The following is a 15,433-nucleotide window of genomic DNA, read 5'->3' on the forward strand; positions in this document are numbered from 1 at the left end:
ACGCTGCTCATGATCCTTCTCCCTCTGAATGGGTACACCGTTTCCTCCTGGGGGCTGTGAGCAGAGCTGGCCCAGGAAGGGGGTGGAGGCGTGGGAGTGGTGGGAGGCGCCCCCTTCCAGTCTCCAGTCCTCTCTCTTATTAGCAGGAACGTGTTAATGAAAATTCACACCCAGGTGCTAATAAACAGTGGGCCGCTCCTGGGCTGGGAGAGGGAGGAGAAGCTCTCTGCAGGAGATGGGGCTGGCCGAAATGACCCTCACTTATCTGTGAAAAGACTTGCTAATAACTTTAATTCCTCATCCTAAACCACGGAGCCTTTGCCATGCAAACAGATTTTCTAAACCAGGCAGGCCCCGGGAAAGACTCCTCGGTCGCTCCAGGTAGTGTTCTGGGACGGGGGACTGAGAGGGGGTGGAGGTGCAGGAAAGGGGGCAGAGCAGTGAAGGTGTGAGGTCCCACCCCTTGCAGGGCCTCTGCTTTTGGATCCCTCTCTCTATAGCCAAATGCTGGCCAGGGTGTGCCTGGACTCTTGAATTCCGCAGCAGTGCCCCACCACCCAACTCTGAATTACTGCCCTTCCTGGCCTGGACCAGGGCTGGGAATGATCTCTGAAGTCGTTTCAAAACAACCTATCAATATCAGTGGGTAAATAGATAAATTGTGGTATATCCATGCAATGAAATCAATGAGATATTATTGGGCAATGAAAAGAAATGAAGCAATGATACATGAGAAAACATGATGCTCAGTGAAAGAAGCCAGACACCAAAGGCCTCGATATATGACTCCATTCATATGAAATGTCTGGAACATAGAGATAGAAAGCAGGTGAGCGGGCTGAGGGGAGGAGAAGGAGTATGGAATAATGCGGAGCTGCTGCTAATGGTTGGTTACAGGGCTTCTTTTGGGGGTGAACAGTGATGATGGTTACATAACTGTATGAATATACTAAACCCACTGAATTATGTACTTCAAAAGGGTGAGATTTATGGTACATAAATTATATGCCAATAAAGCTCTTATAAAAAATACCAAGGTCAGCATTTCAAAGATGCTTGAGGGGGGCAGAGAGAAGAACTGAGTATCTATAGATGGTGGAGGGACCCTCAGGCAGACAGGCTACACCTCCTTGCACACCTACCCCCAGGCCTGACTGCTCACCAGATTCCCTGACTGAAGCCAGCCTCCTTCTGGGCTCAAGGTTCCCCTCTTTCCCACACAGCACTTCCCTTATCTGAATCCAAGCCAATATAGAGAAGAGTGTGGCAGCTTGGCCTGGTTCCAAATCAGCTGTGACTCTGGATGCAAACCTAATGGATCTCTCATCTCACCATAGCCACAGGTCTCTTGGAGTTCATGGTTACATAAACTCGGGACTGACCCACTGGTGTTATTTTATGTCTCTAAACCACATGGAAGAGAAGCCAGAGTGAGGGGAGATGGGAAAATCCCAGGGTCCAGGCCATGATGCTTCAGTATAAGGGGAATAAGGACTTCGGATACATGCAATGAACCCTTGGAGCTGGTGTCCCCTCAGGCCCCAGAATGAATGGAGCTGGCAAAACCCTACCAGGGCTGAGAGCTCAGATCCTGAAGTCATCCTGAGTGCTGATCTTTGGTTTATTCTTCTGTAAAATGATCACTTGAGCATAAAATGTACAAAGAACCCGATGCACAGGAAGTACTCACTAGTGGAAATGTATTTTCTAAGGAGATAGTTGGCTTTATCCTCTCCCCACCAAGTTCAAAGCAAAGATGGACAGACTCCACTGGCTGCCACTTTCTCACATGCAGCTCCACACCCTTCAAGCTGACCTATCTGGAACAGGAGGTGCTAAGCCAAGGCTGGGGGCAAGGAGAAAGGGGTCTGAGCCTGGGTGCTTTGAGGGCTGAAGATACCAAGAAACCCTCCCAACTCTCCCACGTTCTTTGGAGAAGGGGAAAGGAACTTTGTGTCCATGTAGCGTAAAAAGAACTTGCCAACTGACACCAGAACATAGTTTATTCACAAATAAATAAATACATACTAGGCAGAGCCTCCTGCCTGCCTCAAAGTGTCTACCCTAAGGGTCTCTCCATCGCGGGAGGGATTGGAGAGGGCCATCCTGGATGGGGACAGACTCTCACGTTCAACAATGCCCATGCCAGTATCCCCGGTGCCCTCTTCCAGGAAAGGGAGCCCGGAGAGGGACCGCTTCGAAGGCGCGGCGGCCAAAAAGGCGTCGGTGCTCACAGAACAGGGCGCCAGTTGTCCGTCGTCACTGCAACTGTTCAGGCCGGTGGCCACTCCAGGGGCATCCAGGTCTCCAGTAGTGCCAGCACGTCCCCGTCGCCGGGAAAGAGCTGTGGGGAGAGAAGGGACAGCGTGGACCTCAGCGTTGCCCGCCGAGCGTGGGTGTCCGCCCTCGCGAGCTCCACTCTCGGGGCATTCTAGCGGGGAACGGGACCCCGTCCCCTGCGTGTCCTCTCCCTCACCTTGCCGCTTGAGCGTCCCGGGCACGCCAACTATGTTGCCCAGAGAGGCCTGGCCACCGGTGGCGGGGCAGGTCTCCGCAGTGCGCGCCGGGGGCACGAGACAGTAGGTAGCGCCACCCACCACGGTGCAGGGCAAGGAGTTCCGCGCGAGGAAGGAGGTACTAACCGGAGATGCGTGGTCTGGCTCCATCGCCTGCCCTTCGGGGCACGCCGCCTCGTGGTAGAGCACAGGCAGGTCGCGCGGCTCGGGCGCCTCTAGGGGTGCAGGGCAGGCGGGCGGGGACCCCCAGCACGCAGCGGCGCTGGCGGCTGAGCCCAGGCCGGGGCCGCACGTCTGCGTCTGCTTGGGGCCGCCGTCGGGGCACAGCGCGCAGCCCCGAGGGAGCGCTGAGTCGTTGCGGCGCCGGCGCTGCAGGCTCTCCTCGCTGAGGCCCAGCACGGCCGACAGGTGGCCGATGTAGCGGATGGCCAGGCGCAGCGTCTCGATCTTGGTCAGGCTCTGGCCGGCGGGTGCCACGGACGGCGGCAGAAAGCGGCGCAGCTCGTGCAGGGCGCGGGCGAGCGTGCGCATGCGCAGCTTCTCGCGCTCGCTGGCGCTCTGCCGCTGCCCGCTGCCCAGGCGGCTGCTGCGGGCGCCGCGCCTCCCCGCGGTGGCGGCGCGGAGGGCCGCGCGGGCCACTGGCCGCCCGGGGCTAGGCACGGGACTGCCGGCCGGGGCGCTGTCCCAGGAGTCCGGGGACGAGGCGGGGGAGCAGCCGAAGTCCCTGTCGGAGGTCGGAGGCGGCCGAGCTGGGCCCCAGCTCGCAGAGAGGATCCAGGACTCAGAGAGCGGCGGACACAGGAACTGGGCCATGACAGCGGCGGCGCTTCTTGGGGTCGGCGGCCAGCGACCGCTTTATCCCGGGCCCGAGGTGTGAAGTGGCCCCTTCCAGGCCGCATCAGCACTTCAAAGCGGGCTCGGGGCCTGGCGGGGCGGGGCTTGACCCTTTGAACCAAAAGCGGGGAGGCGGGGGGAAGGTGCCTGCCTGCCCTTTAGCTGAGCCAGGTTGCCCAACCTGGGCCCTCACGTTGGCACCTGACCCAGCCACTGGAGCCTCCTGCCTGCGCCAGTGGCCAGCGCTGTCCAGGGTTTTGGGCAAGCTCAGCAGGATAAAGGAAGCAAAATCAAGGAACTGAAGTCCAGTACCTAGGTTTGGGGCTGCCTTCACCTTTTGGGGACCCTATGCAAATTCTTAAATTTTCTTGCATCTTTGTTTCCAGTTTGTATAACGGGGCATACTGCGGCCAGGTCTGTGGACTCGGGTATGGACGGGATGGGGTCCTGAATCCGGCCAGAAGGGAGAGGAACAGTAATCCGTTCCTCCTCTGAGGCAGGCTGGTCCTGGATGTGCCCTTCCCTGGTGGTGGTGAGTGGGAGGGACACCATGAGGAAGCTATCCCAGGCAAAGCCAACTAGCTGGCTGAGTCTGGTAAGGTTCTGGATGGTCTTCGCCAAGAGAGGGGAAGCCCACTGCCCTCTGGGACGCCCTCAATCTGGCAGTGCCAGGGGCTTGGCCTGGTGCCACAGCTGCCACCACTGGCCCCTAGCTGATACTCTGCCACTTTGGGGCAGGTAAAATGGGCTTTGCCAATGAAATGTGAGTGAAGATGACATAGAAAAAGCATTTAACAAAATTCAGCACCCCTTCCTGGTAAAAATTCTCAGCAAACTCTGACTAGAGGGGAACTTTCTCAATCTGATGAAAGGCATCGAGAAAGAACCTGCAGCTAACATACTAAATAATGAAAGACTGAAAGATTTCCCCCTAATATTGAGAACAAGGCAAGGATGTCTGCTCCTACCCACACCTCTTCAACGTTGTATTCAGGGGCGGGGGGGGGGTGTTCTAGCTTGTGCAAAAAGGAAAGGGAAATAAAAGGCATACAAATTGGAAAAGAAGAAATAAAACCATCTCTACTTACAGACAACATGACTGTCCGCATGGGAAATCTCAGAGAATCTCTATTGCCTGGCTGACCCCCCCAGGGGTTTGAGTTTGCACCTTGTCACAATAGCTACTTCATGCCTACTCTCCAGCTAGACTGTGAAGTACCTGGTGTCTGGCATTATGTCCTCAAGAGAAGTGGTATCTAGGGTCTCATTCAGTGTCGGAGGGTCTGGTGTTTTAAATCCCCCATGTTTTCCAGTTCTGTGAGACTGACGGGTGAGCTGGTTTGTAGCAAAGAAAGCTAAGTGGCTTGGTACTTTCCCTCTGGGCATCTTTGCTCACCAGGGCCTCCTCCCCTTGTCTCTTTTCTTTTACTGCCTTTGGCCTCCTTTCACACCCTCTACACCCCCTCCTCTGCAGTCTGTCCCCAGCCCTAGATGCTTATGCCCACGGTCACATTCAGGAGAGGCAATGCCAGCCCCTCTTTGGGGAGAAGTGGAGGAGCCCACACTGTGGGCATATGCCATAGGACCCATCATATTCCCAAGGAGAGCCTGGCCCAGGAGGACCCTGCTCAGCCTCCAGCTGTCAGCAGGGTCTGCTCTGTCTGGACCCTGGCTGATGGATGCCTTCCTGCGCTTCTAGACCCAAGCCAAGAACCAGGCATTGAAGCCCGGTGATGGGCCTCTTCAATCCCACTGGACCAGAGGTAACGAACAGTGGGAAATGGTTGTGCACCCAAGCAGAAGCGGGTGCAGAGTAAAGGCTGGACAGGCCAGAGGGGTGTGATCCCAGAGGTCTCTGGGCAATCTGCTGCCAGCCTCTGAATATAAAAAATTCCTCCAATTCTACATGATTTTGATTTCAATTTTGTAGCTAATAATTGAGAAAACTCGGGATGACCCAAATTCCTAGGCAATCAGCCATCCTTTTGTTTTATTGTTGTATATTTATTTGAAAATGTAATACATGCACATGATTAAAAGTCAAGAAGTGAACAAGTAGAGAGGGTATAACAGATCTCTTTACTATCCTGCCTCTGAGGCCTCCAATTTCCAATCCAGAGGAAACTGCTATTAATGGTTTGTTGGGAACAATGCTCTGAAGTGAATTTTTATTTAAGGACAAAATCAATCAGACATTCTAAGGATAAGAGACCATATGTGTGGGAGGCTGACTATATATCCTGAAAACAGCTTGGCCCCTGAGGATTCTCAGATCTGGGGCCCAACCATTCATATTCACTGCTCACTTACGTGGGAACCACCGAGAGACCCGGAGCAGGAGCAGGGCACCATGAGCAGTGCATGGCAGGAGGATCTCTGATGTCAGGGCTGAGAGAGGGGTACAAGGACCCAGCGGTGCCTGTGGAAGCAAAGAACCCACAAAAATGGCATGAGAGAGGCAGGGCAGATGGGAGGGTTCCATCCCCAACTCCAACCTTGGGGTCTTCAGCCCTAAGGCTGACAAATGGAGGTACCACATGGGAGTCCCTCCTCCTGTTGCTCCTGGGTCTCGGGGGCCAGTGTGTGCAACAGCCACGCAACAGCTATGGTCAGTGGGCCTGATGAAACCAAGTGGGGGCAGAGGAGGGACCCCCCCAAATTGGAGCCTGGGCTCTACCCTCTCCTGTCAGCCAGCTCCCTTCTCCCTCTCCTCACGCCTCTCACCTTTGATCTCCTTATCACCAGCCTCTCCAGTCGGTTGGGTTCATTAGGGAGCTAGCTGCCCCACTTAATGAGTTCTCCGGGCAGGGCCCACACGCCCTCCCGCTGGGGTGAGGACTTCACACCTCTGGGGCCTGTGTTTTGACAAGTGCCGGAGCCAGTGGCTCCTGCTCCCCTGGCCCGAGCCTGCCTTCTCCTGCCAACGTGTAAGGCTGGGAAAGGAGGCCTTGGGGCAGCCCCACTGAGCAGAGGTGGGAGTTCAGTCGGGGTCTGTGGCCAGGGTTGGGGCAGGGAGGACAGAGCAGCACCCTCTTGGGTTTGGGCCTGGGTCTCAGCCTTCCTGATAGGAACCGGCCAGCTTCCTCAAGCCAGGCCTGGGTCCTGGGCGCTGCCCTCCTCCCACCCCATGAGCCTCAGTGCCCTCATTTCCCGGCCAGCCCCTCTGACACAGGAGTGCTAATCAAAGGTGCAATGTCAGTGCTCCCCTTGCAGCCCCTAATCCCCATCCCCGCCGGAGCCAGAGGCCCCAGGAGTAGGAAGCAGCTCTCTCCTACCGCCAGCCTGTTTAGCATCAGCAGGCGCACCTCCTGGGAAGCTCCTAATCTGGGTGTCCCCTACTGCCAGGGGTCTTCCTGCCATACCACAGTACCAGCCCCAGGGGCAAGCTTTTTCAGGGGAGCAGTTGTTACTTATGCCCCCCACCTTTAGGCAGCCTAGGACACCCCTTGGGGGTGTCGCCAGTGTGGCTCAGAATAGAATCCCTGTCCTGTCACGTACCACCTGTGTCACTTGGGTAACTCACTCTCCATCTCTGGGCTCCAGCCTCTGCTTCTATGCCATGTATGATACCTACTGTGCTGACAGTTGCAAGGATCAAATCATACTGCACAGACTGTGCTTCATGCAGCGCCCACATGCATGTTCCTGCTGTCACCTGGGGCCTGGCACTGTGCTGGGGCTTGGCTGGGTCACAGCTCACAATCACACTGTGATGTGGGTATCACTGCCTCACTTTATAGATGAGGAAATGAGGTGCATAGAGTTGGTCTTGTGCCATATGGCTCAGAGGGGCAGAGGTGGGATCTATCTGACTCTGTCTGGGACCAAAGCCGGTGTTCTGTCCTCCCTACCACCTCCCCTGTCTCTTCAGGAGGACTCCAGTGGCTGCTTTCCCCCTGGAAGGCTGCCCTGGGGTGGGGAAAGTGCTGGGACCTATGGAGATATAAAAAGAAAAAGGTTTCCAGACCCACCCTGGACCTGCTTGAACCAGAATCTCTAGAGATTTGGGGTATTAAAGGTAAAATCTGAGAATTACAAAGCTCAGCCACTTTTAAGCAGTAATGCCCTATAGTGAACACCCTCTCCCCTATCCAGAGAGTGAAAAAGGCACAGGGAGTGCCCAGCCCCCCACCATGGGTCCTAAGCCCCCTTGGGTCATGGATAGATGAGGCCGCGCTGGTGCTGGAGAGGGGGCTGCAGCCACCTGGAGCTCAGAGCAGAGGGCCCAGCAAGAAGGCTCTCAGCTTCTCCTCCAGCTCCTCCTTCCCCATCAGCCTCCCAGCTAAGGCCTCAAGTCTCCCAGGAAGCCCCTTCCTACTGAGATCACCCCCACCCCTCACACCTTTAGCTCCCGGAGCCACCGAATTGGCAAGCCATATGGAATAGATTATTCTGGACCCACAATAATCTGATTATCTTGGTCATGGATCAGCTGGATGCGCAGCCAGTGGAAGTCACAGGAGGCAGAGGAGTGACGAGGAGGGAGGGGGTGGGAAGAGAGGAGAGAGATTTGTCAGATTCTGGGAAAGGCTCAAGAGGAAGTGCCAGAATCTCTCAGGTTCTGGGAGCCGGGCTGAGAATACAGGGTAAGTAGATCATGCCTCTCTCCTTAGGGCTGTCACATTGATGCTCCTTCACTTCACCTGGCTTAGTGGAGTCTAAATCTAAGCCTTAGAGTGAAACATGGGAAAACTGAGGCGGAAAGGGGTTATGCCCAAAGCAAAGACGCAGACATGTGAATGTGGGGAAACTTGTCACACAGCCCCTCAGTTTCTCCAGCTGTAAAATGGACCAGGGACTCCCAACTGCTTGCTGAGATACCTTGGGAGACTGCATGCCTCGGCTGGAAGGCACCCTTCTCAGGCCAGAGGTTTGTCCCTGCGTGTCCGGTATCCTTGCATTCCCAGTCACAGACAGAAGAGGGCGCTGCCCAACCACCTGGGATCTTGGGATCTGCGCTGGGCAGCGCTACCTCCAACCAAACGCCCTTTTTTCTGGGGCCAGGATAAGGAGGTAATAAGCACCAGGAGCCAAGTAGATGTGGAGCTAGGTTAAGAAGTGTGTGAAACTGGCTCAGTTGTGATGGGCTTTGTGACTCTGGACAGGCTACTTGCTCTCTATAGGCCCCAGTTTGCTCATTTATTCACTGGGAAAAACATGCACCTGTGTGCAGAGAGGCAGAGCAAGATGGAGCCCAGAGGAATGAGGAGAAGGGGAACAGGTTCAGGAGGGCAGGGGCCAAGCAGGGCTTGGGTCCCCCTATCTTCCCTACACACCCCTGGGAGCAGAGGCTGGGACTGATCAGCCCACAAGCTGACCAAAACTCTAGGCAGGGGATGCCCTGAGCTCCACGCCCTCGCCAGCTCCCCAGTGAGGATTTGCAGGCCCAGCTCAGTCACCAACTTGGGGTGCCTCCAACACCAGCCCCTGATGAAAGCACAGGATGGAGCTCTCTCCAGGCAGGATGCACAGGTTTCTGGCCCCTTCTAACCCCACCCCTACCCTGGCTGACAGCACAACAGCACAGTGAGGTGCCAGGACAATGGTGAGGTTCCTGCAAAGTCGCTGGGTAGCTCAGGCCCTCAGCCAGCTCCAGGTCATCTTTCCCAAGAGCAGGGGAAGGAGCATACCCCCATCTTACTTCCCAGAGGTATCTGATTTCAGAGCCAATAAAAAGCAAAGTAGGGGCTCCTAGGACTGAGCTGGACTGCCTGGGCAGGCCCTGGGGGAGTGAGGGGCCTCTGGGCATAGGATCCTTTGCCGGGGTGGGGGTGACAGCGGCATCCCTGGACAGAGTGAAGAATATGTAGGGGGAGGGGACAGACCATAAGTTGGCCAGATAATCAATCAAGCAGAAAAAGGGTCTCTCACATGATCAGTACTGATTATGTGCCACAGCCTGAGGACAGGATGAACTCAACCCTCAGCTCTGGAGGTTTCCCCACCAAGAGAAATCCAAGATCCAGCCCTTGAACGAGCCAAGGAAGTTTCCTTCACCCTTGGAGATTGTGCCCCACCCCAGGCCCTGGAAGTGCACAGTTAGTGCCCCGCACAGGCGGCCAGGCTGGCTGAGGCCCCCAGGAGGGCCACCACTGCTGCTGGCCACCCACAACCAGGTCGGCCTCCACAACCCACCTCCAGGGCTCCCCAAGACTGGCCTGAGGCTTCAGAACAGCCTCAGCATCCTGATAAGAAAAGATTAAAAGTGTAAGTGAAGACCTGCTGCTGAGTGACAGAACCAAGTCCCAGAAAAAATCCCTTCAGTATGACTCCACTGATAAAAGGAAAAGCAAAAGAAAACAAAAATCAAGAAACCAACCCCTACACGGAAAGGCATCAAATGATACCATGCATTTTGTAAGGGTCTACTGCATGTATGTGTGTAAATGCATACTCAGCGAATCTATGATGATGTATCAGGACTTACCTGGTGTGGGGAGTGGGGGCAGGGCTGGGTTCTGAGGGGTGAAAAAGGGAGAATTTAATCTTATATGTAATGTCTAAAAATATAGGTATAAGGTTATACCTATGTGGAAAACTTTAAAGCATCTGTATACACTAGAGAATTTGTTACCTAAACTGTTATCACCACACTGTGAAGTACCAGGCATGCCTTAAAAATCCCGTTGCAGAAATACAGCTACTGATATGGAAAAAGTTCTTAATACTTCAGAGAGAAAAGCTGGTCACAAAACAACATGCTCTTTTTACAGCCAACGGAACTGAACGCAGGGACTAGAACAGACATTTGTACACCAACATTCATAGCAGCATTATTCATAATAGCTAAAAGGTGGAAACCACCCAAATGTCCATCAACAGATGAATGGATAAACAAAATGTGGTATATTTACAAGAGAATACTATTCAACCATAAGAAGGAATGGAGTTTGGGCGCACATTACACCATGGATGAACCCTGAAGATATTATGAAATAAGCCAGACACCAAAGGACAAATACTGTATGATTACACTTATGTGAGGTAACTAATTAGACAAATTCATAGATACAGGAAGCAGATGAGAGATAACCAGGGGTTGGGAGGCTGGGGGTAAAGGACACGTTTCACAGATGAGGAGATTGAGGCTCAGATGTGGACTGAGCCCAGACACGGCTGTCCCTAGGCATAAGCTGCCTCTGCCCTAGGACCTGGACCAGATAGTCTTGGGGCCTCTGCAGGCCCTTTCACACCAGCCTCCTTAGCTCAGCCTTCTTGTTGAAGGAAGAGCAGCAGGTCCACCTCCAAGCCCCCGGCCTGCTAAACAGCTCCATGGATGCCTGTGGCCCCAGTCCTCCCATGTACCCCCAGCCAATAGTGGCCACATCCTTCCCACCTTTTTCCACATTCCCTCCCGTCAGATCCTCCGCCCATTCCCAGCACCCCAATCTAGTCAGCTCTTGGAGGGAGGTGACTGCTCTCTCCTGACTGGTTCCTGCCTCCAGCTCTTCACCTCCCAACCCCTCTCCTCCAGGGAGGCCAAGTCTCTGCTGCTCCCTGGAGCCTCAGCCCCCTGATCCAGAGTGGTGTTTCCCAACTGGGCTACATGGCCTTTGTGGGTTTGAATTCTGCCTCTCGGGGAACTAAGACAAAGGAAGTGGCCTCTCTGGGCCTGGGGTTTGAGCACTGAACAGGCACTGCGGGCATGGCGCTGGGTGCTGTGCAGGGTGGAAGTGCTGAGGCCCGGTCAGGGTGAGTACAGTTCCAGGGGCTACTCTGTGACCTTGCCTGGTGTCTGTCAGCCTCTGGGCCCCCGGCGACACTGATGGCGCTCTGCCTGGCAGGGCCTGGTCATCGGGCTTCCCTGGCTGTGCCGAGTCAGGCACCTGCCCTTGGGGCCAGGGGAGGGGAGCATCTGGGCAGGCTGACTCAGCGCTCCAGGAATGAGGGACTGTGCAGCACCACCCCCCTGGCCTCCCCTGCTCCCTCCCTCCCCATCCCAGGGACACAGGCCCTGCCTTTTCCCTGGGCCTCCCAGGGTGGGGACCTGCAGGCTCCCACCCCCACCCCACAAGTGCTTTCTGGGGTTTCTGAGGGGACCTGCTGCCTGCTGTTTTGGAGGCCCCTCCAAACCCTCGTTCCCAAGTCAACACCTTCTGCCCTGGGGAGGCAGCCTTGTGTCAACAGGCAGAGGGGAGGTGTGAAGGCAGCCACAGTGGCCAAGGGGGAGGCTGGGCTGGTCCTCACTGCTGGCTGGTAATGAGAATACCACACGACCCCTGCAGCCCCCAGGCAACCTGCCTTCCCTCCTCCCTCCCATGTTCCCACAGCCTGACCACCCCCAGGGCCTGGAAGGGACCCAAGGGGAAGGAAGGGAAAGAAGACCTACAGGGCAGAGACCAGCCCTGAAGCTGGCTCCAGGTCCTTGGGCCTGTTCCCTGGGGCCCTGCACTGCCCGTCCTGGGAGAAAGAGCAGGTGGAGAACTTCCGGGAGCAGGGCTGGGGGTAAACAAACAGTGAGGCCTGGGCTAAGCCACTGAGCACAGGCTGACCAGAGGCACTGCTCTCCCACAGCCCCTGGCAGAGCCAGAGCTGAATGAGCACATTCTGAGTCCAAGCTGGGCCTCTGCCTGGTCTGGGGCAAAGTCTTGGGAAGTCAACGAGGGGATGATGGGCCGGAGACCTCCATTTCCTCACCTGTATAATATGAACATTGACATGGACACTGCCTGCCTCACAGTGCCAGACTGACTGGTGCCACACCGACAAGCTGAGCCAAAGGCCACGATGGCCTTGTAGTTTCAGCCCTGAGAGCAGGCCCAGCTGAACCAGAGCTGCAGGCACAGAGAACAGGGGTGGGAGTGTCAGAAGCGCTGAAGCATCTGTGAGGCCTCATTCTGCCCTTACCCTGCCCAAGATGTCCTGAAACCAAGGTCTCCAGTGGCTCCCTCACAGAGCCCGTGGGGGCAGCTCCTATCCTCTCCCTGATTCTTGGCCTCAGCTCTGAGAGTACCTCAGGGATCATAAGGTCCAACTGTCTTGTTTTATGGTACTTATCAGTGTCGGCAGAGGCAATAACAGCCATCCACTCCAGCTCCCACCTGTTCCTAACAGGTACTCATCTGACCTCTTCCTGATCACTTCCAGGAACAGGCCACTCACTCCCTCACAAGACAGCCCATGTGATCTTAGAAAGTCCTTCAGACTCTCCTTGGAGTAATCCCATCTTGGCGTCTGGAGACAACTCCCCTGTGTCTTTTCTTTTTTGGATGATTCCCAAATCCTTCAACTATTTCTCTGGTGACCGGCTTCAAGTTCCCTCACTAACCTCCCTCCCCTAATCTAGGGTTTGTCCCCTGCCCTCATAAACTATGGCACCCCCAGGCTTGACCACTTACCCCGAATAGGTAATAAGACACCACTGCCTCCTTGGTGGAGGAGCCCCTGTTTCTTGCAAATGTGAATGGGATCACATGTGTTACCATCGGTGCCTGGAAGGCAAGAACTACCACGTCCTTTCCACAATTGCTGCTAGTTATATGATGCCTCCTGACCATGAACTTAGAGGGAGGGTACAGAGGGCTCTATGGATTCCACCTTATTAGTAATTAGATCTGATGAGTTTTCCAGCCTGCCAGAATCTCTTTAGATCCTGGCTGTAACCTAGTTAACTTCTTGAGTTTGGATCCTACCCCAAATTAATTCAGTTCATGTATCTTCTTTCAAGATCATAATGCTGCCCATGACAAGGTTGGGAATAGAGCTGCTGAATATCACTAGAGACCTTCTTCCAGGTGACCATCCATTCACTAATCTGTGGGAACACTGAATCTGCTATAAATTCACTTAACTTAAGCTCACATGGCCCACGTGTTAACAAGGATACACTAGGAACTTCTTTATTATGTGGATAGGAATTATTATGCGGCTGCTCATAGCACACATCCAAAATGACAAGGACTTAAACAAGATGGTAATTTTTCTCTCACGTTAAAGAAATTCAGGGTTATACAGTTCTGGGCCAGAATGGTACTTCCATGTTGTCATCAATGCCTCAGGCTTCCTTTTGCTCCACCATCCTTAGGTATGACTTCTGTCCTTGAGATTGCCTCAAGGTCACAAAATAGTTGTGAAGCTCCAGCCATCACATTTGTTTTCCAGGATGACAATATAAGGACGTACAGCCACAGGAGTGTTCCTCTCTGCTTTAAAGAGCTTTCCTAAAAGTCTCATACAATATTTCTACTAACCTCTCATTGGCCATTCCATCTGCAAGGGAGGCTGGGAAATGTAGTTTTTTAGCTGGGCATATCACCATTCATCATAATATAGAGCCCTGTTATTAAAGAAGAAAGAATAGAGGCTGTAACAGATGCTGTATGGGCAACTGGAAGTGTCTGCCACACTAGTGAACATTCTACTGACCATGTTTCCCTGATCTAGCTATCACTTTCTCCTATCATAGGAAGGAAAGGGTGAGCCCAGTGTCACTCACACTGAGGCCCAGAAGTTAATCACCTTATCGAAGAGCACACAACCACAGATGTCCCTCCTTTTACCAGGTGAGTCAAATGAAAGAGAAGCAAAGACTGTCCAGTTGGAAGCCCCTATGGGCTGGGGCCCAGATGTAACTTGTTCATGCAACACCTGGGGCTGGTTCTAGCACACAGGAAGGAATATGCAAGGTTCCCAGGGCTAGGGACAGGCTGGACAAGCATCTAGGCCAGGACCCAGACCACCAGGAGAAGCTGGTTCAGATCTTCTACTTCCTAGGCTTGAGGGGCTGGCTGGCTCTGGCCCCAGCTCCAGGCATTTGGAGTCTCCCATTGCCTTGGCATTGCAGCTCTGGTGACCCCTTCCAAAGGGAACCAGGAGCTGGAATGCCCTGCTGAGGATGACCCCCATGCTGGGTCCACAGAGAAGGGCCGAAGATGGAGGATAGGGCAGGATGCCTGAGGCCTGGTGCTAGGGTGAGTCTCAGAGAAGGAAGGAATCACCCTCAAAGGCCAAGGCTGCAAATGTCAGCCTTCTTACCCACAGCCTGATCTAGTCCTTTACTCACTTCGTTCTGCTGCCCCTGAACTTGCTATATGCAAGACTTATAAACATAGGCTCTCTGCTAAGTTCTGTGGCATGTATATCTTACTTGGCCCCAACAACTGCCCTTGAGCTCAAAATCCCCACTTTATAGAGGGAAAAACTGAGGTTAAGTTGCCCAAGTGCTGACAGCTGGTAAGGGGTGGAGCTGGGACTCCAAACCTAGGTCTGATTCCATCACCCAGCCTCCTAACCATTAAACAACACTGCCTCCCTGTGCTAAGTGAGTGGGGCTGGCAGTGTGCCCCTGTGCTCCCGGAGCCTGGCTGAGGGGCCTAGTGAAGGGCCAGTGGCCATAGCAGATCAGCTCCAGGGGCCCACCTCCCAGAATTTATGCTCTGCCATCCCACAGTCAGTCTGAGGGCTGGGCTCCGGGGCTAGTTCAAACCAAGATAGGAGGAGGCCAGGCTACCCTAGAGAGGAATGGACAGCATGCAGGGCTTTGCGCAATTCCCATAATTCACCAAATCCTTTCACAGGAAGGCCCTCCGGGCTTACTCTAATGAGTAGGGTGTTGAGGGAGAGGAGGATTAATTCTAGAGATTCAGAAACTTCCTGGAAATCACAAGGCCATTCCACAACTCCATATTAAGCTACCTGTACACAAGGCAGCACTCTTTGGTAAGTAAAACCACATTAAAGGTGCATCAATAATGGACTGACTATGGTGTGAGCACACTATGGAATATTCCACTGCAGTGAAAAGGAGTAAGCTGGAATGCTCAATATCAACAGAACAGCAATCTGAAACTTCAGAATCCAGATAAAAAATATATATGAAACCTGATGACTCTTGTTTAAAACTGTCAGTTACATTTATATAAATTCCTTGATGGTACAATATGTCAAGATCTTTATATTGTATTGTGCAGGTTTGGACAAATAATGGTTTATTATAAATGATTTGCCATTATTTTAATCCTAAAAAGTATAAGACTGTTTTCTAAGTCCCTTGCCCTTAGGAAAAAGGATTATCTTTTTATTTACCTTAGTTTAAACACTTTTAAATCACGAAATACTGCATAACTAATTGCTTCTTTCCAAAG

General features: G+C 53.7%; 1 protein-coding gene and 1 long non-coding RNA gene across 2 annotated transcripts; both read right to left on the reverse strand.

Moving 5' to 3' along the window:
* Positions 1–1,985: 1,985 nt before the first annotated feature.
* On the reverse strand, positions 1,986–3,428 carry MESP1 (mesoderm posterior bHLH transcription factor 1). The gene is made up of 2 exons (XM_072951184.1): positions 2,643–3,428; positions 1,986–2,344 (listed from the first exon to the last, which is right to left on the reverse strand). The coding sequence occupies exons 1-2, from the start codon at positions 3,327–3,329 to the stop codon at positions 2,273–2,275; spliced, it is 759 nt and encodes a 252-aa protein (XP_072807285.1). The 5' UTR covers positions 3,330–3,428; the 3' UTR covers positions 1,986–2,272.
* Positions 3,429–5,410: 1,982 nt separating this feature from the next.
* On the reverse strand, positions 5,411–12,118 carry LOC140689836 (uncharacterized). Its single transcript, XR_012064972.1, has 2 exons — positions 11,988–12,118; positions 5,411–5,769 (listed from the first exon to the last, which is right to left on the reverse strand). It is a non-coding gene; the product is annotated as an uncharacterized lncRNA (long non-coding RNA).
* Between the last annotated feature and the right edge of the window lie 3,315 nt (positions 12,119–15,433).

This window comes from Vicugna pacos, chromosome 27 (genome assembly GCF_048564905.1).
Source record: "Vicugna pacos chromosome 27, VicPac4, whole genome shotgun sequence".
In the NCBI taxonomy this organism is placed as follows: Eukaryota; Metazoa; Chordata; class Mammalia; order Artiodactyla; family Camelidae; genus Vicugna; species Vicugna pacos.